At 46.1% G+C, this 24,046-nt stretch overlaps 1 protein-coding gene across 3 annotated transcripts in view; it reads right to left on the reverse strand.

Annotated features, from left to right (window-relative positions):
* Positions 1 to 24,046, reverse strand: part of Trub1 (TruB pseudouridine synthase family member 1) — a 95,434-nt gene that overhangs the window by 60,397 nt on the left and 10,991 nt on the right. For all 3 annotated transcript variants that reach the window (XM_085694153.2, XM_085694154.2, XM_085694152.2), the window contains exons 4-7: positions 13,875 to 13,956; positions 4,425 to 4,497; positions 2,993 to 3,132; positions 547 to 603 (exon numbers count right to left, since the gene is read on the reverse strand). In XM_085694153.2, coding sequence (XP_085550279.2) covers positions 547 to 603; positions 2,993 to 3,132; positions 4,425 to 4,497; positions 13,875 to 13,956 — 352 coding nt within the window. The remainder of the gene's footprint in view (positions 1 to 546; positions 604 to 2,992; positions 3,133 to 4,424; positions 4,498 to 13,874; positions 13,957 to 24,046) is intronic.

Here is a 24,046-nt window from a genome sequence, read left to right on the forward strand (position 1 = left end):
GTGATTTAAACTTACACCTGCTTTTCAAAACTACCTAGCACTTGAAGCAACCCATGAGGTAAATATCCCCCATTACGCGCACACAGGACAGTGTGACCTGTCCACTGTCATGTGACCAGGGAACAGAAGAGGCAGAACCAGAACTTTCTGCATGTTTTTAAGACTGTGGCTTCCAGGTTAAAAAGAAAAAAATTGATTTGTATCAATGTAAATAACTTTTAGAAGGATAAATCTTTTTGTTCCTGAACCCCACTTTGAGTTAAAATGTTTTTCACTTGAAAAAAAAGTTGGCTTTTTCATCCATTATCACTGTGTTCATTTTCTGCCCCTCGATGTGTTTCCCGCCCACCCCCATTACCAGCGCCTCGCTGCAGCTGCAAGGCTTCTGAGTGCAGGCTATAAACCCACAGTGCATCTGAGCTAAAAGCAGCAACAGTTCACTTCCTCAGCCAGTACTCAGAAAAGCGAAAAACAGAAAATTCCCTCTCCCATCAAAAAGGAGCATTACTCTATAAATGATAATTCATAATTCATTTTTCTGCTTACCTTTGCCAATGTCATTGACCAAGCTTCTGATGTAAAAGCCTCCTCCGCACTCAACATCTGGAATGTTAGCAGGGACACGGTAAAAGGCTGACCTCTGAGAGATTCACTTTACATAAAAATGATGCTCTTCAACACATGTAGAAACGCACTATGCAAACAATCGAGCCATAAAATATTTATGTGCTAAACCATAAATTATTCATCCAGCAGCATATGTGTGTTTGAGATTGAAAAGTCAGTGTGGCGCAGGCAGAAAGGCATGAACACATTTTAAATTAACTGGCAAGCCAAACCATGTCAGTACCTCAGCCTTGTTCATTTAATAGGTTTTAAATAGAAATCCCAGCTTTTCTATCATGAACTGTAGGTTCTTAAGTATTTTCAGATCTTATAACATTTGAGAAACTTAACTAAACACCCACCAAAAAATCCCTTTGGCAATGAAAAGAACCACATTGGGGTGCTGAAAACCATAAAATAACCTAAAACCACACAGTGCCATAAAGCTGACAGCGTCCCATTTAGCGTGGCTGCACACGCTGGGCAGAAAGCAAGGTGTGTGCGAGGCAACTCACCACACCCAGAGTGGAGTGGCTACACACTGCACACTCGATTGGAGTGGCTACACACTCCATGGTAAACATTATTTCTAGTTGCATCAATCAAATACAGAGATCTGGAAGAATAATCGAAACTCAGCCCCTGCGGACTTTAATTCTTCCCTACAGCTCCCAGCTGGGGGGTACTGAGGTAAGATGGGGGCAAAGCACTGGGACCAAGCTGGAGGGCCAGCATTTCTGAGCGAAGGCAGCTGCCCTTCCCCACTCTCCAGTCAGTACCATGAGGCACTTCTGACTGGCACAGCCAGGAAACCATGATCGTTCATGGCGTCTGTCTGCTCTGTCAAAGAGGAGGCTGTGCTTTCACGGAGTGAACGAAATGGATCACTTGGTAGGTTTTGTCTTCATTATTTGTCAAGCCGGTTAGAATGGGGAAGCGTGAGCGTAGGTGAGCCTTGTTTTCTCACTGGGCCACCTCTGCAGGTACTCACTACGCTTGGAATCAGGACGCCAAGGAGAAGCAGGGAGGGTGAGGGAAGGGAGGACTGGAGAAATGCCGTCTGAAGGGACTCTAGCCACGATGACTGAAATTAAGGGCTGGATGGATTTCCAGGAACCCGGGGACTAACAACCACATTTTAAAAACTATGTAAACATTTTTAAAACTATATAAACAGGGGTTTTTTTTGTTTTTAAATTTACTTCAAATATGGATCACATGTTCAAATTGGCAACATGAACTCAAACTGTGAGTAGGTGTCCAACAGCACTTGTGTCTCCCGTTTCCCCGTTCTCACATGGTTGGCGCCAACGTGCAGGTCACAGAGAGGGATAAACACAACCTTTTATCCCCAAACCAAACATGCTGTGCTTTAAAGGAGCAGATCAACATTTACTCTAAAATGATATGCAGAAAGCATGAATCAAAATGAAAGGAAAAGTATATGTAAGATAAAAGTGAATTTATATTTATATATTTATGTTTATATCTATTTATAATATATTTATATTATATTTCTACCATTACAGGAGTGGGGAATTGATTTGTATGTATGTCTGAGTACCGTGTGTATATGTGGTACCCAAGGAGATCAGAAGAGGGGTGGGAACCTCTCAGACTAGGAGTCACGGAAGGTTGAGAGTCACCATGTGGGTGCTGGGAACCAAACCCAGGTCCTCTGGAAAAGCAGCCGGTGCTCTTAACTGGGGAGCCATCTCTCCAGCCTCCAACCTTAAGATCTTGAAAACACACATTCCCTACCTACTTCTCTGAAGAGATCTAAAGTATTTTACTCCCAAGTTTATAGTAAAATGACCGTGAAACATCTGGAAATTAGCCCGGTTAGAAGTTTCAGAAACTCTTTAGAGTCAGTTTTTATTTACCTCATGAAATCAGACCATAAAATTTTCTTATCCAAGATCAAAAGGATCCACTCTGTAAAATTAGCCTGATGTGGGACGTCCTTCTGTCTATGTGTTGCTTCTATTGGTTAATGAATAAAGAAACTGCCTTGGCCTGTTGATAGGGCAGAACTTAGGTAGGTGGGGAAAACTAAACTGAACGCTGGGAGGAAGAAAGGTGAAGTCAGAGGGAGATGCCATGGAGCTGCCAGAGACAGACGTGCTGAAACTTTGCTGGTAGGTCACAACCGCATGGTGATGCACAGATGACTAGAAATGGGTTAAATTAAGATGTAAGGGTTAGCTAATACGAACTTAGAGCTAATTGGCCAAGCAGTGTTTTAATTAATAAAGTTTCTGTGTCATTAATTTGGGTCTAAGCTAGCCAGGTGACTGGGAACTAACAAACAGCTCTTCTTCAACATTAGACAAACACCAAGTAAAGATACATACAAAGCAGATGATTCCAAAGCTCTCCGTCCTACCTAACGTGAAAAGCGGTGGCTGGAACCTCAGAAGGGAGATGCTGTAGACAGTCACCAGTCTGGCGGGTCTGGCCTCCACCGCTTCTCCTCTCTTCATTAACGTCGAGAGCCTCTGGCCATCCTTCTTCAGCGCAGAATAGCTTTGTGAGGAGAGAGCAGAGTGAGACAGGTGCTGGGGGCTGAGCGGTATCTCACGGGGCGGGGGTGGGGGGTGGGGGGGGTGGGGAGGACAGCGAGCAGCTCCTCACACTGAAACTGAAGACCCTTCCAAAGTTCAGCTAGTCCTTTCTCCTGGTCTACTCCTGTCTCTGCGACGGGCATAAACAGTGGGCAGCACCCTCCTCAGCCTTCCTGGAGATCACCCTGGTTGCTCCCTTCACTAGCCCCCAACCCTGAAGCAGCAGCTTCTCCCTGAAAAATGTCTCATAGTAAACAGAGCTTTGTGTTGTGAAGTCTCTGACACCACAGACTCATGAATAACCACAGAAAATGCTAAGGCCGTCCACATACAATAAACATATATATTTAACTTAGTCTAACAAATGATTAAAACATTTTATGCAGATTTTGCTAAAAGTTTCAGAGTTTTATGTTTGAGAAAAATCTTGAAGAAACATATCTCCACAGATACAGTTCAATGTTCATGGCAAAAACAACATCAAAATTTCTAATACAGATAAAATCTAAATTCTAAGTGAACTGTCAGTGACATATCCTGGCATTGCCTATTAACGCACACACAGATGTGACTAAGTGGGGGCCCGAGTGCCTTCCCTCCCGGTCACCTGCTGAAACTCTCAATACCAAGATGACAGCATTAGGAGGAGAGGCCTCTTGAAGGGTGACCAGGTCATAACTCAGAGCACTCAGGAAGAAGTTGTTGCTCTAGACAGATGCCTTCATCTCTCTGCCTCACCAGGGCATCATCTGGGAGAAGGCAGGCTCTCACTGGCAAACAATTCAGCAACACCTCAGGCTGGATGTAGCAGGACCATGGGGAGCAGCCCCGAGTCTGTGGGGCTTTATCGTGGACACCCTAGGACACCAAGATGTGCGGTAAGGCAGCTGATGCTCACATTTTACAAAGTTAGGACTTTATCTGCTGCGTATGCTGTCAGGACTCGGGGGGGGGGGGGGGGCAGCGAGCACACACACATTAGGACTCTGACACAGGCCTGATATCTACACACGGGACCTGAAGAGTCGGTGAGATGGGATGCACGGAGGCCAGGCTGTGCTAACGTCCAGCACAGATCAAATGTATTTCTGTCTTGGGACCAAAGCTCTGCATCCAGGCTGAATCTGCTCATCTCTTTCTGATTATTTACAATGTCCAGATTAAAACAGAGCAAAAGAAAAGCCCACTTTATTCTAATTATTGATCTTAACCTATAGATGATAAATTAAACATAAATCCAGTAACTGAACTTACAGTGGGGGGACTTGCATTATATTCCCAGTGAACTTCTGCAGAACACCTTCAATATCTTCTTGTGTTATTTTATCTGCCAAAAATCAATCAAGAGAAGACAAGATAGCAATGGAGGCAACATCCACAACAGCTCTGAAAAATCTTTACTATTATTTTTCAATAAAATACAAATTACAGGTGTTGGAGACATGGTTCCGTGGTTCAGCGGCTAGTTAACTCCTAGCACCCAAATGGCGGTTTGCATGGCTATGATTTAAATCCCGGTAGATCTGATGCCCTCTTCTGGCCTCAGAGGGCACCAGGTACAGTGTTGTACAGATAGACATAAGAAACACCTATACAAATAACTAAAAAAAATCATAAATTACAGTATGTGTCTTATAGGCCAAATGCCACCTTGTTGAAAATAATAAAATGCATATTCATGAGATGCAAAGCAAATTTTATGTTATTCTTTATAGAAACTTAATTTCCCTTAGTTCAAGTCCCACCCTAACCCAGTTGTTCCCCACTTAAAAAATGATGTGTCGTGAGCACTGGAGACTCTAATGGTGCCTGTAGAGAATCCAAGAAAGATATGAACTCAGCTGCAGACATGGCCTACAGTAATCAATACCAGGTGATCAAAGGGGCTCAACGTCTGCGCATCTGTCACACAAAGGGGACAGTGGGCACCACTGCACCTTAAGTCTCACTTCATAGAATTTAACTGTTCTATGCCGTGAGATAAATTTCCTACGCACACATTCATGGTCTCCGAGCAGAGCTACTGATCTGTCTTCCCAGTCCTTCTCCGCCTGGGACTTCCCTCCACTTTTAAACGATCACTGTCAGTCAGCTCAAACGAACCAGAACAGAAAAGGGATGCACGCAGCAAGCACTTTGGTAAGCTCGCTAGCATTTGAAGGCCGATTTTAGAAAATTTGTACAGATACAGACTTGTATCCAAAGCCTTTCACACGCCAGTCGTGTTTCCAGGCTCCTTTTGGTGCATCCAACAGAAGGACGCAGCGTGACAGCCGTTCAGGTTCAGCATTTGGGTTGTCAATCTGCAGATGATCAAGAATAAACCGCGTCTTGGAAATATTCTGTAGCTCATTTAGGTTACTGTCAGTGTTTTTATTATTCTGTAGACAATTTAAACTTATTTGGTAAAATGTACATTGGATTTTATTTGACAAAGATTAGACAGAAATTATTGTGCTCTGGTTGTTCCAATGCCACAACAACACTTTAAGGACACTGGGAGCACTGTGTAGAGAGTCTCAGCCTCACTGCGACCTTGTGAGCTAACCGTAAACAGAACTAGAATCTGTGAGACGTGGCCAGCAAAGAGCTACAACCTCTGCTGCAGCCTCCAACACCACAGAGCGCAGACAAGCAGCCTCATCCGGGCCACTGCACAGAGATGTGGCTAGAAGTCTGGCTGAGGACTCTCCCATGGAAAAGGTTTACTCCATTGTGACATTAAGAAAGAATCACAGTTGACACCTTAGTTGTGCTATTCTGAGCTTGCCAAATCTAGGTGGTCCATGCTACCACCAGGCTGGACTTGCTGAAGGCAACGCCGTGGCTGGTAAACCTGGTCCAGTGCATTAACTTAGCCAGGCAGTTCAGACAAGATGGATGTCCACTCCTGTTAGGCTCAGCTCTTTCCTGACATTCCTTTCCTGTGAACATGCTCACTTCTGCCCTACTTCAGTGGCTTTCTTTCACAGATGCACACACACACACGAATGTACACACACGGATGTACAATACACAGAAATATATACACACATGGACATACACATACAGACTTACAACACACACAGATGTACATATACACTCACATGCACAGATGTACAACACACTCACACACAGACACGCACACATGGATGTATCCACACTCACACACATGGGTACACACACACACACACAAAATACAGAGACATGGTCCTTCTCATTCCACTTCTGTGTACTGTCTCCCTTTGACTACACAGCTCAGGCATCCGGGGTGCATGTGCTGTTCATTCCGGCCATCTTCAACAACATGCTGAGCTATTAGCTCACCAACAAAATCCTGAGCTTTGAGGACAAAGACAGTTTTTCTTCTGAGATAGCATACACTATTAAGACAGCACTCAAGACGTTCTTGTTCTTGCTGAGATTTAATTGGCTCAGGGTAATATAATCTCCAGGTTGAAGGGCATTTAAAAGGCACCGGGACTCATTTATCCAATGTTAGGACGACCAGACAGAAAGCCCACAGAGCAGGTTATTCTATAACAAAAGCCAGGCTGGCGGCACAGAGGAAGCAGTGAAACGCTGGCTGTACCTAAGGCTGGTCCTAGTCCAGCAAAACAGCTGTCCCATGATTTAACTACGCTACTACCATAAGATCTGGAAGAGGCGAGTTCTCCATGCCAAGGATGCGCAGTGAGGAGGTGCGGGACAAGTGCCGAAGGCCACAATGGGCCATCCACGTGAAGGCGTTCATTCTTTAGGCTGGGGCTGTAGCTCAGTGGTAAAGCAGTTGCCTAACATGGAAAAAGGTCCTGAGTTCAATCCCCAGCACCACACACAGAAAACTTCATCCCCATCACACTATCACACACACCAACTATATCACACACATGACCTATATCACACACATGAACAGGTTGTATAGTCCCATCCCCATTACACTATCACATACATGAGCTATCACACACACAAACTATCACACACATGAACTATCACACGCATGAACTGGCTGCACAGTCTCATCCCCATTACACTATTACACACATGAACTATCACACACATGAACCATATCACACACATGAACTATATCACACACACGAACTATATCACACACACAAACTATCACACACATGAACAGGTCGTGCAGTCTTATTGCCATTACACTATCACACACACGAACTATATAAAACACACAAAGTATCATACACATGAACTATATCACACACATGAACTATCACACGTGTCGATCCCCCCTATGCACCCAGTGCAGCTACTTACTTGAACTACAGAGCTCACAGCAGAGGACAGCTAAGGGCAATGCTCTACCACAGTGAGCCATCGCTGGACAGCTGAGCTACCACAGCAGCTGCGGAGCCCCCAGTCCTCGCTCACGGCGGTGTCTGGACTTACACCGCAGGGAGCAAGGACTACCGTCTGAGAGGAGAAAGATAAATACCTCAAATGTGCTTCTGCCCAGAGTTTAAAAAATTCATAATTTTCTAACTTCTTTATAAAAGAACATCCCAGAGATGTTACCAGTAAGTACTACCAAATATTAGAAAAAGAAGTCATTTCAACTGGGCACAAATGCTCAGGAAATGGAAAGACCATTAAGAGCAGGGCCAAGGGCACAGCTCAGAGGCAGGGCCACTCTGAAGCCCGGGGTTCTCTCCAGCACCCAGCACCATGAAGATAAAACCGGATTTAAAAACGGTAACATCGTTCTTACATTGACCTAATTCTTTTTTTTTTTTTTTTTTTTTTGAGACAGGTTTTTTTCTGTATTTTTGGAGCCTGTCCTGGAACTAGCTCTTGCATACCAGGCCAGCTTCGAACTCACAGAGATCCACCTGCCTCTGCCTCTGAGTGCTGGGATTAAAGGTGTGTGCCACCACTGCACGGCAACATTGACCTAATTCTTAGGCCCAGTCAGAACCTTGAGAGGGTGAAGTTGGAGGCGGGAAAGAAAAACAAACACAAGGTAAGCCTACTCACAAACACAGATGCAAAAACCTTAACTAAATTGGAATAGGAGGGTCTGTCTATGTGTTACTTTCATTGGTCAAATGAAGAAACTGCCTTGGCCTTTTGATAGAACAGCAGCTTAGATAGGTGGAGTAGACCAAACAGAATGCTGGGAGAAAAAAAGCAGAGTCAGGCAGATGCCATGACTCTCCTCTCTGAGACAGATGTAGGTTAGACTCATCCCGGTAAGCCACAGTAACGTGGTGATAACACAAATTATTAGAAATGGGTTAATTAAGATGTGAGAGTTAGCTGGGCAGTGGTGGCACACGCCTTTAATCCCAAAACTCGGGAGGCAGAGGCAGGCAGATCTCCGTGAGTTTGAGACCAGCCTGGTCTACAAGAGCTAGTTCCAGGACAGGAACCAGAAACTACAGGGAAACCCTGTCTCAAAAACCAAAAAAAAAAGGTGTGAGAGTTAGCCAAGAAGAGGCTAGAAATAATGAGCCAGGCAGTGTTTAAATGAATACAGTTTCCATGTAATTATTTCAGGTAAAGCTAGCCGGGAGCTGAGCGGTGGGAACGCTCCTTTTACAACACTAAATATCCACCTATCAAATCTACCGTGTATACATAATATATGCTGACCAAATTAAATCAGCTCCAGAAATGTGAAGTTAGTTTAACATTTAAATGTGGAGAAAACAGAATTAAAAAAAAATCAGAGAAAATCTACGTTAATACTGTCCTCTGGACATGATATGGCTATCCCAGTCATGAGTCCAGGGGCAGCTGTAGTTACCTGCATGAGACCAGGACAACTCACAACCCTCCCAAATTTACTCTCATGATTTAAAAGCAAACTAAATTTCAGGAAAGAAAGGAAGGAAGGAAGGGGGGGAGGAAGGAAGGGGGGAGGGAGGGAGGGAGGGAGGGAGGGGAGGGGAGGGGAGGGGAGGGGACGGAAGGCGGAAGGAGGGAGGGAAGGAAGGAAGGAGGAAGGGGGAGGGGGAGATAGAGAAAGGATGAAATCCTTTGATAAAATAGCTATTTTGGGGAGGGGTCTATAATAAATAAGGTGGGGAGATCTATCTTTCCTCCAAGATCACAGACCCTTTGGTGCTGAGCCCAGGATGGACCAACTTTACTGAGTGGACAACGTGGATTCCAGACAAGCCCACACCTGCTAAGGTGTTGACTTGTGACATGCAGAATAATGGAGAAAGTGCAAGGCCAATTGGGCATCCACAAAGGGAAAAATGATGGATTGTATATGTACTATCAGAGGCAAAGCAATAAAAATTTCTAGAATATAGAAAAATATTTCTTGCTTAAAAAATTGTGCATCACCTATGGACACCTGATTTTCAACAAAGAAGCCAAAATTATACAACGAAAAAAAGAAAGCATCTTCAACAAATGGTGCTGGTCTAACTGGACGTCAGCATGCAGAAGAATGGAAACTGATCCATATTCATCACCCTGCACAAAACTCAAGTACAAGTAGATCAAAGACCTCGACACAAATACAGATACACTGAACCTGATAGAAGAGAAAGTGGAAAATACTCTCAAATGCATTGGCACGGGAGACAAGTTCACAAACAGAACAACAATGCACAGGCACTAAGACTGACAATAAACAGGACCTCATGAAACTGAAAGTTTCTGTAAGCAAAGGACCCATCAAGAGGACAAAATGGCAGCCTACAGAATGAGAAAAGATCTTCACCAAGCCCACATCTGACAGGGGGCTGAAACTAGATATCAACAAATCATATAATCCAATTTAAAAATGGGATGCAGATCTAAATAGAATTCTCAACAGAAGAATCTCAAATGATAGAGAAACATTTGAGGAGATGTTCAACATCCTTAGCCATCACGGAAATGTAAATCAAAATGTCTCTGAGATACCATCTTGCATATGTCAGAATGGCCGAGGTAGCTAGGTCACAGATCTATTAATAGAAGAGGCCGAGGCACAATGCTGTGATAAACTGTGCTGCCTCCAAGCATGGAGTCCTGGATCCCAAACCCAGCAGAAACGGACACACGAGTGCAGGCAGGAGAGAGGGCTCAGCAGTGGGGAGCACTTGCTGTTGTTGCAGACTCAGGTTTGGTTCCCAGCACCCACACAGTAGCTCACAGCTGCCTGTAACTCCAGTCTCAGGGTATCCAAGGCCCTCTTCTGGACTTCATGGGCAGCAAGCGTGTGTACACGTACACACACACACACACACACACACACACACACACACACGCACAGAGATAAATCTACATACAGGAGAATCCCAGCACAGAAGGATACATACTGTGTATGGGCTATCACCATAATGGGGAAGTTAGAGTCCACCTTGGGAAAAGGACGAAGGGAAGCCGGCTCACATGGGCAGGGAGGGAGAGGCTTAAGAAATCCACTTCTTCACTAGGGCAATAGCTACTTGGTGTTTGCTTTGTGATAATGAACTAGGCTGTAAATTTATCTGTTGCTCGCTGTATAAAACTTCATAACAAAGCTTAACTACAAATAAATGACAATATAAGGAGACGGCTAGAACTTCACTCTACCTTATATTTCAATACAGACCACTTCTCTCCGGTTTTAGACGTACTGAGTTACTGGCACAACACCTGAGCATCACTTGAGATTTGTGCCTGTGCGGTCAGTGGTTCACATCTGCTCCTTCCTGGAGCCCTCGGTGTCCCAGAGTTTGCATTTGCATATTGGTGCACTTACTGTAAATTACTTTTATTTCTTCCTTATAGTCTATGTGTTGCATTACGTTGACTTTAAATATATTTTTATGCAGACAGGTCACTGTGTTTCGGGTTTTATTTCAGAATAATCCTAAAGGGAAATAAAATCCTGGCCTTGGACGGCTGAAAACGAATTTCCCCACTAGGCAGTCAGTTCCTCAAGGCAGAAGCTAGAATTTAAACCCTTTCTTCTTGTCCGGTGCCCACTGTGGCTTCAGATAGCAAATATTTCATAATTTACTAAAGGAAATGGAAAAATCCTGCCAATCTGCAAACAATGTCTGGAACCATCATCCTCCAGGGTCTTGAGTACTGCTCAGCACACCGTGTGGTGGATGCTTCTGTCTGGGGCTGGAGGGAAGCCCCTCCTCGTCTTCAGGACTCAGCACACTGTGTGGTGGATGCTTCTGTTTGGGGCTGGAGGGAAGCCCCCTCCTCGTCTTCAGGACTCAGCACACCGTGTGGTGGATGCTTCTGTCCAGGGCTGGAGGGAAGCCCCCCTCCTCGTCTTCAGGACTCAGCACACCGTGTGGTGGATGCTTCTGTCCAGGGCTGGAGGGAAGCCCCCCTCCTCGTCTTCAGGACTCAGCACATCGACGCACTGTGCTATCTTTCACTTCTTAAAAATTTGTGACAGTGTGTGTGTATCGGCGAATCAATCCCATACCAGTTATGTTTTAAGGGGTTATTTATTTTGGGGGGTAAAACTTACATACACCATAAACCGTCAGGAAGGGAGCCTAGTCGCTGGAGCAGGAGCCTGGAGCAGGAGCCGGGAGCAAGCACCAGAACCAAGAGCCGGAACCAAGAGAGCCTGATCCGGATCTGCTTCTCTTTTTAAAAGAGAAATATACCACGCCCCAGTGGGCTGGTATTTCAGCAGCTATTGGCTGACGGAGCGGAAGTCGCTCCCCGCTGCACTGTGGGCTCGTATTTCAGCGACTATTGGTTGAGGCAGCGGAAGTTACTCCCACAACATGTGTGTGCATGTGTGTGCCCACCCCACCCCATGAGATGGGGGCACACATGTGGCGGTCAGAAGACATCTTCAAGTCCATGCCTGTCACCATGCTTGCTGCCAAAGTAGCTGGCCCATGACATCTGGAGTCTCCTGTCCCTGCCTCCAGCTCCGTTAGGACTTCTAGGTTTAGGGAGCTCCAGGCGCAGACCTACATGGGTGCTGGGGATGGGTACGCAGGTGCTCACCGCTGGCCACCCAGGGACTCATCTCTCTAACCCTGATCTTTCTTTAACGCAAAGTTACAGATTAACAGATGTAATGCAGACATTTTTAAGATTCCAAAATGCTTAAGGCTAGGAAGAAAGCATTATCTCAGCTGCCCACCAGTTATCCCCACTCAATGAATGGCAGCATTCTCCAACCAGGTTTATAACCATGATCACAACTGGCGGCCTCCTTCCTATCCCCATCCAAGGCATCAGTAGTCCGGCTGCAGCACTTTAACTGACTTCTCTCTCCAGCTAAAACTGCCCTGGCTCTGCCACTGGCGCCCTGGTCCACGCGGCCATCCGCTCTGTCTCAGAGTCATGTGATCGTGGCGTGTCTGTGTGCCACCCATCACCTTTCAGCCGCAATACGAAGCTGAATCATTGTTAATTGGGGGGTGACAAATAAAGACCTTAAGACACGCTCTGAACACAGGTTAGGAAGGGCAGACAGAATTAAATCTTCCTCTGGCCGCACTCCCTTCACACGGCCCTCCTCCACCATGGTCCTGAAGCTTCCTTTCCTGGTTTATGCTTGGCCAATGGGGATGAGAACACAGGAGGTTTACTCGTCTGGGTGTCATTGCCAGCAGCATCCCTGCATACTCTGAAAGTCCGCCCTGGCATCCCTGTGTACTCTGAAAGTCCTCCCCGGCGTCCCTGCGTACTCTGAAAGTCCACCCGCCTCTTGTCTTATGCCTCTTACACCTTAAAAGCCCCACTAACTGAAAATCATAGCTGGGCTTCCCCTAATAAGGCGATTTAGTTGAATGCCGGCATTCACCAATTCCAACAATAATTTCACAGCTACCTCAACATCTAGGATGTGGAAATCAATCAGTGGTTTTAATTTTCATTATATCGCTTGATTAACTGAGTGAGCTACTACATGGAACAGAGATATTGGCAGGGCAAGTGAAGGTCGCCTTGCTACCGGCATAAATGGAATCAACACAAAAGCACAGGGAAGCAGACATTACACTGTCTGCAGTCAAATCAAGAAGAGTTAATGTCAAACACGGGAAAAACCAGAATGCCTGCAAATAACTCAGAGTCGCTGACATCACAGTGCAGGTGAACTCCCTAACGGTGCCGAGTGCTGCACTATAAACAGCTCCTGCTCTGTGTGAGTTGCTAGGAGACCAGTTCATTTGTCTTCCCTTTCTTGAAGTAGTGAAAGAATAGCAGACAAATTAAGGTGGGCCCTGGGGAGTTCCCTTCTCCTTCAGAGAATTAGCTCTCCCCTGCTGGATCTTTGCACTCCGAAACACAGGCACATGCTGGCTTCTGCAGGACTCACTCAGGCACATGTATTTCAACAGCCGGGAAGTTGGTTTAAAAACTCAGGAGAGGCATGACACAGGTCAAATCCACCATAATAATAACCCTGTTTTGGTACTCATTCATAGGGAAAAACATCCTAAATCCTGGCTACAAATACAATAATTCTGAACACTACAAAAACTCGGGGAAATCGCTTAGAAAATCAGTGGAACTCAGAGCACAGTCTGACGTGATGAGCACAGCTTGAGAGATCACTCTGAGAGCCGGAAACATCGCACACCATATCTGTTTGTAATTCTGCTGTGACATTTCTCTTGGGGACAGGGTCTCACTGTGTAGCCAGGCTGGTCTAGAACTGCAATCCTCCTGCCTCAGCCTCCCAGGGCTGGGATTACCAACGAACGCTAACACATGCTACTTAAGTTCTGCACTTTGCAATCACACAAACTTTTTTAATTGCCAAGGAAAATGGCATTAGAGGTTCCGTACCATATGGCTTCTCGTCCGTTACCTTCCCAGTAGAATCCAGCGTGTCTGTAGCTTTCCCCAGTTCTCCAATGGCAATATATCTCTAGGAAAGGAAATGAGAAGGGCGGCCATGAGTAACTCAGGACAGTCAGGCATGCCTCCTAACAGAGAGAACTTTATTAATACTACCAACCCAAAACAACGTGAAGGTAAAAACAACACACTGAAATTGCCTTGTTGGTTTGCTTCTGTTGTGTGGGAAGCATTTGCAAGCCCAGAAACATTCAAACTCCCCACACCAGCCAACAAGAGAAAAACAAAACCCACCAATATGGCTTCACGGCTTACATGTGCATACTATTATCACAAATTTCCAAAACTATTTTTATACTGGGCACACTGGCTTTTAAAGAAATTGCAGGTATAGTCGGTTCTATGCATTGTGAATTCCACATTCACACAGTTAACTATAGATTAAAAAAAATATTCTAAAAAATAAGAGAGTTCTGTATGATTATGTGCAGACTTGTCACTATTCCCTGAGTAACCCAGGATGACACCTGCTTACATAGCGTTTCTTCTGTAGGAGGGGCTGCCTAGAGATACTCAGAAGTCTGAGCAGAAGGACTGAGGTGCCCGCATACATCACACCATGTTTTAGCAGGAGCCAAGGACCCATGGATTGGTCACCACAGAGGTCCTGGAACCAATACTCTCCAGAGAGTGGGGACATTATATGCCCGCAAGTGCAAAGGATGGTACAATAAACCATAGCATGGCTTACAAGAATCAATAATTTTACCAGACACACAATTGAAATGATTTCAAGTCAAATGATCTGGTACTATTCCATGAAATACTAACACCCATCTTAGTAAATATATCATGTAGGGAGCCACCATGATGTCGCCTTGGCGAGATAGTGCCAGCAGTCCTACAGCCTGGAGGTATACAAATCCTTTGATGTTGCCGCTCAGGCCAGTGTGCTTGGAGCCTTGTTTTGCATTTCAGAGACTCGGTTCCCTGACCTGTCCTGTGGCCTTGGGCCCTAGCAGAATGGCATCAACCAATCAGCATTCGAGCCTCTCACCCTAGAAAAGAGGCTGTCTTTGGGTTTTTCGCTCTCTCTCGTCATCCCTTTTCCCCATTCCCCCTTTCAATCAAGTAGCTCTAATAAATTGTGATTGAGAAGGATTCTTGATTTTGTGGTCATCCATTCCTGCTGGTCAGGAAGCGCGTCACAATATCACACATTTAAATCAAAGCTAGATATTGGAAACCCTGGGCAACATGGGGTCAGAACACCAAGTACAGCAGAGGCATTCTTAGCCAGCAGCGTGCTTTCTCGAAAAAAGACTACTGACAGCAAACCTGTCTGAAAGGAAAATGTTTTTAGAATTGATCACTATCCATTAGGGACATTAGTTCTCATGGAACTAAGACATCCCAGCTGAGGTCTGGGCCGCGTCTCTCTGCACACCTGCGCCATGAAGTCTGTCCACCAGCTGATGCAGGTACACCGTGCAATCTGTCCACCAGCTGATGCAGGTGCACCATGCAGGCTGCCCCCCAGCTGACACAGGTGCATTGTGCAGTCTGTCCACCAGCTGAGGCACACCTGCGCCGTGCAGTCTGTCCACAGCTGACGCACACCTGCGCCGTTCATTCTGTCTACCAGTTGACTCAGGTGCACCATGCAGTCTATCCACCAGCTGAAGCACACCTGCGTTGTGCAGTCTGTCCACCAGCTGATGCACACCTGCGTCATGCAGTCTATCCACCAGCTGACACAGGTGCACCGTTCAGTCTGTCCATCAGTTGAGGCACACCTGAACTGTTCAGTCTGTCCACCAGCTGACGCACACCTGCACCGTTCAGTCTGTCCACCAGCTGACTCAGGTGCACCGTGCAGTCTGTCCACCAGTTGACGCAGGTGCACCGTGCAGCCTGTCCATCAGCTGATGCACACCTGTGCCGTGCAGTCTATCCGCCAGCTGACACACACCTGCACTGTGCAGTCTACCTGCCACTCTTTGGGACTAATTCTGCTTTTGTTGAGTGTTTCACGTGGAGTAGTGAGAAGGACAAAAAGACTATAATCTGGAGAAAATAATCTGCACCTGTGACTTTTACAGAGACACTCAGGCCAGCTGTGGTGCTGTACCCTTTAATCTTAGCACCTGGGAGGCAGTGGCAGTCAGATGTCTATGAGTTCGAGGCCAGCCAGGGCTACATTAGTGAGACCCTATCTGGGGCCAAATCTCAAAGAATTTTGTAGAAATGCAAATTTATTAATGATAAGCTTGTGCTAGCAAAAGGACTAAAAAATGAAAAGAATATTAAAAATTGTAACTTCCACAAATATGCAGACATGACGGCAAACGGCCTTTGATGAAGGCACCGTCACACTGCATAGCTCATCTTTCCTGCACAAGCGCAAGGCAGGAGGGAATTCAACATGGGTGAATCACTGTCTTAAAAGTTCATCAGGACTGGCAAAAATTAGTTCCTTAGAACCCGACACTCGGTTCCATCACCTGAGACACAGCTTCTCCTCAGCCCCATCCCCTAAGACACAGCTTCTCCCCAGCCCCACCCCAAGACTGGCAGCTCTCTCCCCAGCTCGCAGGAGTCAACCCTGAGTCAGCGTCCCACAGAGAGGGCGCAGAAGGATAAGCGGCAAGAGCAGAGGCTCAAACGCAAACTGGCAGGGTGGCAATTACAGCTCCACCACAGATGGTGAAGTGCTTAAGCACATCTTAATTGCTCTGAATGAGTTCATCTTAAAGTAGGGGGCAGTAATAAGTGCCTCACGAGAAGAGGCAAAGAATTTAAAACAGCAGTTTCTGTCCGCGGTAAGCAATGGACAACAACCACTATCCCATAAAAACACGGAATGATTCAGCGTCTGCAGTGGTCAGTGACTCACGCAGCTACAGTGTGTTCTCACAGGTAGCACGAACGCTGGCTACACCGGGAGGATCAGAACACACATAAAAAAGCCAGGCACAGTGGCGTGTGTTTAGAAGACCAGTGATTGGAAGGCAGAGAGAACTGGACCCCTAGGGCTCGCTGGCAGCCAGGTTAACCTAGTCAGCGAGCGCTGGGTCCTGACGAGAGACCAAGGCGGTGGCTCCTGAGAAAAGGCATCCAAGGTTGACGGTTGGCGTCCACGCGCACATGGAGCAGCATGCACACGAGGTGGGGCGGGGGGGGGGGGGGGTAACACGGCTGTCTACACTTATAGAAAACTGTTACATATGACATGTTATGTTCTGTGACTTTGAATGCATCTGCAGTGGTCTGTTATATAACATGTCTGAACTGGGAGTCTTGTGTTCACATCTTAGTCTCTGGACTCTAGATGTTCTTTACTTTGGAACAAGCCAAGTCCACAACTTTGATCTTCCTCTCTTCACTAGTATCAAACCCTTTCATTTTTTTCTTCTTATTTTGGTTTCTTGAGACAGGGTTTCTCTGTGTAACAGCCCTAGCTGTCCTCGAACTAGTTTTTGTAAACCAAGATGGCCTTGAACTCACAGAGATTCACCTGCCTCTGCCTCCAGAGTGCTGGGATTAAAAGCATGCACTCAGCAAATCCTATCATTTTTAAAGTCACCCTGTTAATCTCCCCTGCCCCGAAGCTTCCAAATCCTCCCCTTTGTGAGCGGGACAACAGGGAGCAATCCATATAAACCGTGTACGCAGAAAGAACGGAAGGCTGGCTCAAATCCAGACTCCACCACATCTCCTAAGAACCATGAAAGGACAGAGCTTATCCTCATCACATGTGAAATTCCCAGGCGCCAACACGTCACAGAGACACCACCCCTCCAGGATGTTACTGTGACCACCACCCCCCCCCCCGGCAAGGGAAAAGGGCCTAGCAGCAGTACTTGACAAAAGCCACTCAGCGGCTCATCTTCCTGAACGCCCACCCTGTCTGCTAATTACGTGATCGCCAGCACACATCTACTGCTTCCCATGTCTCATAAACTTAGCTACACTTTCCCACATTAGAACCGGCCACCGGGACAACGCACCGCTGTTGTTTCCCTACCAGACGGACATGATACCGGTCTCATGCAAAGTTGGCAGACAGACTGACACTCGGGCTCGAGGAGTTTCTATGCGTGTGACTCCTCACATTTCCATCACATTAGACATTTGGGCTCCGGTTGGCAACTCTCAAAGCACTCTTGGGTCTCCTGTGTCCAGCACCATGCTTGGTTCTTTTTAGAGGACATGATATCTACACCGACGGTTCTCAAACTTACTGATTTAAGAATCCTGACATGTACTTAAGACTTGCTGAAACGCCTGGGCATCATTTTTAAACAATTAAATTTGTTTTCATTTTATGTGCATGTGCGTCATTCGGACAGGCGTATGTGTACTACTTGAGTGCCTGAGGCTGGCAGGAGACAGAGGAGGATGTTGGGTCCCTAGAACTGGAGTTACAGATGGCAGTGAGCCATTGTGTGGGTGCTTGGAGCTGAACCTGAATCCTCTACAGAAGGAATAAGTGTTCTTAGCCACTGAGCCATTCTCCAGTCTTGTTGGCAAGATTTCTAAACTACACTGTACATCTTTCAATATTCCCTGTATCAGAAATCTACAGTGGACATGTACAGTGAACACATACACTCCCATCCCCCAGCACAGCCATCACACTGCACAGCCAGTAGAAATTCTGGGTTTTGTTCTTGTTTCTTTTTTGGTTTGTTTATTTGTTTATTCTGAGATTGCAAAGTGAAAAAAGGCAAAATTATTAACATGGTTGTGATTTCAATAGAGCCACTGAAAAAGTCTTAGGAGTCTCTTGGCCACACGCTGAAAACTGATTACCCCAACCACGGCTGTTCTCACTTTACCTTCAACTGGCATCTAATGAGAATTAACCTTCTGTTCTACTGAGCTTTCTATAAGCTACTCAGAAAAGTCCATCCAGACAAACCTAACCTCCAGCTCACCCACCAAAAGATACGGGAAAGAACAAGACAGAGTACAGTACTGGGGGACATTTGATCACACTGTGAACCCCAAGTTTGCACTGGTGTTAATTAAACAAAATTGACCTTGGGTCAGGAGGCTGCATCAGTTGACAGAAAGTTATCACAGAGCATCCGAGGGCATCCAGGAGAGAGAGATACAGGAAGAAGAAGGGAGAAAGTACACAGAGGCACAGGAAGTAGCAGGGAGGAAGTACACAGAGGCACAGGAAGTAGCAGGGAGGAAGTACACAGGGGCGCAGGAAGTAGCAGGGAGGAAGTACACAGGGGCACAGGAAGTAGCAGGGAGGAAGTACACAGGGGCGCAGGAAGTAGCAGGGAGGAAGTACACAGGGGCGCAGGAAGTAGCAGGGAGGGTTCCGAGTGGTGTAGCCTTTTCTGGTTTGGTGAAAGGGAAGCCCACGTGGCTGGTAAGGAGGGAAGGTTATCTAATACGACCCAGCCTCCCTAAGCTAGCAGGTTTTACTCTGGCCTTTGAATCTTGAGTCTTATTTATAAACAGAACGACAGAGACTTGAAGTGCCTTTAGCAGCAGTGACGGAGCCAGTGCTGCGGAAACAGAATTGCAGTTGCTGGCTGAAACAGCCTTAGATTAAGGAGCAGCCATTGTGTTGAAGCTAAAACAGCAACTGAGAACTGAGTGTGTCCTCCTGTGGGGTCTAAGGCAAGCCTTCTCACTTGCTGTGTTTGTAGTTATTTCTTCTCCAGGATGGATTTCTGGCCATTGTGAACTCTGTTAGACTGGTGAATTTATTACAGTATAATAGTATACAACAAACAAGCAGAAACCCTGTAGAAAACCCCATCGAACTTTCTGCTCTTCGGGGCTCAAACAACTCCCTTCTGCTTCATCTGCAGCTTGATCTGAAAGTTCACAATTAAGGCTTGCACAAAGAACAGGGGACGTGTTACTTAGGATGAAGAGTATTTTATTAAAACTTGGAAACCCAAACCACGTGGCTTTGAAATCTTCGTTACTAAAGGAACAGCTCTTCCCAGCTCCTAAGTGTCTGTCTTCAATTTTCAATAAAGTTCTTATGAAACATTTGAAAATTCAGATACAGAAAAGGAACAAATTGAACTGGCCTCTGAAGAAAACTGACTGTAACGAGTCTTTCTCCGCCAGCCAGGTCCCAAGTAATGACACGGAAACTTATTAATTATGAAAGCTTGGCCTGAGCTTAGGCCTGTCCCACTAGTTTTTAACCCATATTTTTATTAACCTACATTCTACCACGTGGCTTTGACCTCTTCATCTTGCACCCCGTTTCCTCTCCGAGTCGCCTGGCATCTCTGACCTTCTTCCCAGAGTCCTCTCTGTCTCTGGAAGTTCCACCTAACCTCTTCCTGTCTCACTACTGGCCATTCAGCTCTCTATTACCCCAACCCCCGCAAATGCATCTTCGCATGGTCTACAAATATCCCAGGACGGACAGAATACCGGATCTAAAGAACTGGCTGACTCACAGGTGCATTGTGGCTGGCGAACCTAAGACGCTGGTGGTCTTAGAGAAACGTCTGCCCGGAGCACATCCAGGGTGGGAAGCCATGGCGCCAAGGGCCCTCGCTCGGCGGTGAACTTGCGAGCTCCACCGGACACCAGTGTGGTCGGCCTCCGTGCAGACGTGGGGGGCCTCCTGTCTGGACAGTGCTAATTAGATCCAAGTCTCTAGAACAGGCGGCTCTTTGAGTGCCCCGGCCTCTGAGGCACCTTACAGTAGCCGACTCTACTCGGCAACAGAGACCCGGGGAAGGCATCAAAGCCTGGGACTTAAGAGGGCAGGGCTCCCCTGCGTTTGCTGAGTTAACTGTTTCAAAGAGTTAATTTGGGGAGGGGAGAGGTATTGCCTTCCTTCATACACCTGACATTAGCCCAGTCTCCCATAATTTTGTATAAATTATATTTATGAAAACCCATTCTTACATGCACTCCAAACATTTTTTCTATCTGAGACAGGGTCCCTGTGTAGCTCTGGCTGGCCTGGTACTTTCTATGTAGGCCAGGCAAGCCTTGATATCCAGTGTTTCTGCCTCCTAAAGAGAATACTGGAACTAGGTGTGTGCCATCATGTCTGACTTGTAAACTATATTGAGAACCACACCTATCTACACCCCAAATCCTTTACTGTGTGAAATTTCTGTCTGGAGAATTTGGCCTCTTCTTTTAAAGAAAAAATAGCTTTTTCTTTCTGATGAGTGCTGTTTTCTTTATACTTTGAGAAATTACAGGAATTTAAAAAGGAAAAAAAAGTAACTGTAGTAAAGAAGTTGTTTGGATAAAATTGACTTCAGGTGTGTATGGAACGCGAAGTTAGAGCAATCTAGCAGGCTTGCAATTTAGAGCGAAAGGACTTGATGACACATGAAGCTCCCAGGAACAGGAATAACACTACTCACGAAGAACTGTGTGTGCTGACAGACTGTCAGGAAGACCAGGTGCTTTTCACACACGTCACACACATAGCCTCAAAAGAGCAGTGGAAACACACACACATACACACACGCACACACACGCACGCACACACACACGCACGCGCGCACACACAGTGCACACACGCACACACACACGCGCACACACGCACACACGCGCACACACACACACGGCCCAAGAACAGCAAGAGCACAGGAAAAGTAAAGCCCACAGTGAGGACCCGAGCGCGCAGGGCTAGGCCTCCTGGTTCTAACACCCTGACCTGAATAAGAAATTGCAAGAAAAGATCTGGATGTCCGAATAGTCTCTCTCTTCACAGACATTAGGAACAGCAGATGGCATGTACATTTTATTTAGAAGCCCAATGGTGGAATTAAAAAGCCTTTAATCTCAGCACACAGTGAGTTCCAGGCCAGCCTGGTCTATACAGTGAGTTCCAGGACAGCCAGGCTACATAGTAAGACCCTCCCTCCAGCAAACAAAGCAATGAAATAAAAACCAAAATCCAACACTCTGCCTGTTAATCAGGAGCGACTACATGAAAGTACCGAGAAAAAACGACTTCTCAGGATGGTTCTTGACTGCAGGAAGATGGCCAGCCATGTCAGAAGAGCAAGGCTTGTGAGGGGTGAGTTCACAGCACCCACCACGGTGCTGTGGGGTGAAATGAAGCACGTCCACCTTACACACAAGTGCAATGTCTCAGTGTGTGACACAAGCGACAATCTGCCTGCCCATTTGGGAAGCGGATGAGCAGTGAACACTCGTTCAGTCCTTAAGTCTGGGCCAAGCGGAGGCTGTGCTCACTGACATCTTTTAGGACAGCAGGGACTGGGGAGCATGTCAGTCACATGGTGGTGCGACACCTAATCCCAGCACTTTGGGGGACTGGTAGGAGGATCGGGAGCTCAAGGCCAGTCACAGTCTTGGCCACATGGGGCCAAACATGTGTACATGTTTCAAACAAACAAAGGCCCATCATATACAGATTGGCGTTATTTAATGACAATGTTTGCTGACATTTTATAGATGTTTGAATACAGTCTCACAATAAATAAATTTACTATGGTCTATATGATAGCTAATCTCTACTGCCAATTTGATGGGAATTAGAAGCACGGTGTTTGGACCCATTAGTAAAGAACTGTGTAGATTAGGTGAAGCAGGGTGGGGAGAGTCGAATGCAGCTTTCCACAGGCTGAGGTCCTAGCCCGAGTAAAAGAGGGAGACCAGCTGAGCATCAGATTCCGCTCTCTGTGGCAGGAGCCACTGCTCCGACTACCGTGTCTTCCCCGCCATAACGCACTGAACCCAGGAGCTGTGAGCCCTAAGAAACCCTCGTTGCTTTTGCTGTGTATTTTATCAGAGCAGCATCCAAAGTAAGGAACACAGTCCACCGGAGCAGCGTCTATTAATAGTTACTATCTCTAACAAAAATGCAATCTTCAACACACAAGTCAAAATAAGATGACTTAATCTTTTTAACAAATAACATGAAATCAAAAGTGCGAGAAAAGCGAACACCAATGCCTGATCCAAAATTCCGTGAAACCCAAAATTAGGTTTCTGTGACGAGATGCACCTGGTGTTCTATTTCCGTTACAGTTGTCTGAGGATCCCCTGTTCCTCTCTGTGACATTCGGCGTCTCTAGCTGAACAACAAAACAGTGTGTACCCAGTAAAACCTGAACCGGATGTGTTTGCACGCTCAGTCCTCATTTCCCGGAAAATGACTGGAGTTTACAAGTGAGATCTTCCGTTGACACAGAGCACTGCGCGTGCTGGAGCCTTTGTGGAGATGAGCGGCAAACAGGTCATGACCTCAGCCAATTTCAGCTTGGGGGAGCCTCAGCAATTACTAATGTAAGTGTGCCTTTCTGCTACTTACATGAAGGTTTTATTGTAAAACTTTTAAAGGATACCAAATAGTACAAAAAATAAATATAATCCTTATCCCCCTTCTAGACAGCCATTATTTACAGTTTGTAGTTTAGACACAGCTAAGGCACCCTAACATGAGGCCATCCCCCATACCCCAGATCAAAGCTGAGCAAGGTATCCCACCATAGGGAATGGACTCCCCAAGGAAGGTCTTACCCACCCTGAGGAGTGAATGGGGGATAGGAAGGGGGAAGGTAGGAATGGGAGGAGAGGGGGGAACTGGGGTTGGTATGTAAAAGGAAAGGTAAATTTTTTAAGAAAACATACGAAAAAAATAAACAAAAGACAGTATCATTTCCTAAAAAAAAAAAAAAAAAAAAAAAAAAAAAAAAAAAAAAAAACAACAACAACAACAACAACAAAGCAACTGGCCAAAACTTGTGTCTGAAACAGATTGTGACCAGCATGACGGGGCTTAGGGACAGTGTGTGAATCCACTAGTGAGCAATGGCTTACACGGACCACTTTTCACGGATGTGTGGGTTATATGTACCTGTGTGGAGCATGTTAGCCTATGGGCTGACAACCCTGTCATCCTAACTTTCTCTTCATGGAAACACCCCAAGTGGCTTCATGGGTTTTCAATCTCCTCTTTCTTCTCCCAAGTGCCCAGAGAAGTCAAGGCCACTTCACAGGCAAACAACTTAAAAAGATCCTTCTGTCTTCTTCTGTGGTGTGTGTCTCTGTGTGCGCACGTGCATGTGTGCGTGCCTGTGTGTGTGTGTGTGTGTGTGTGTGTGTGTGTAGGCCGAGATTGACACTGGAATATCGTCCCTAAGTGCCTTTCCACCGTATCTTTTTTATTTTTT

The sequence above is a fragment of the Myodes glareolus genome, chromosome 7 (assembly GCF_982192425.1).
Source record: "Myodes glareolus chromosome 7, mMyoGla1.1, whole genome shotgun sequence".
Lineage (NCBI taxonomy): Eukaryota > Metazoa > Chordata > Mammalia > Rodentia > Cricetidae > Myodes > Myodes glareolus.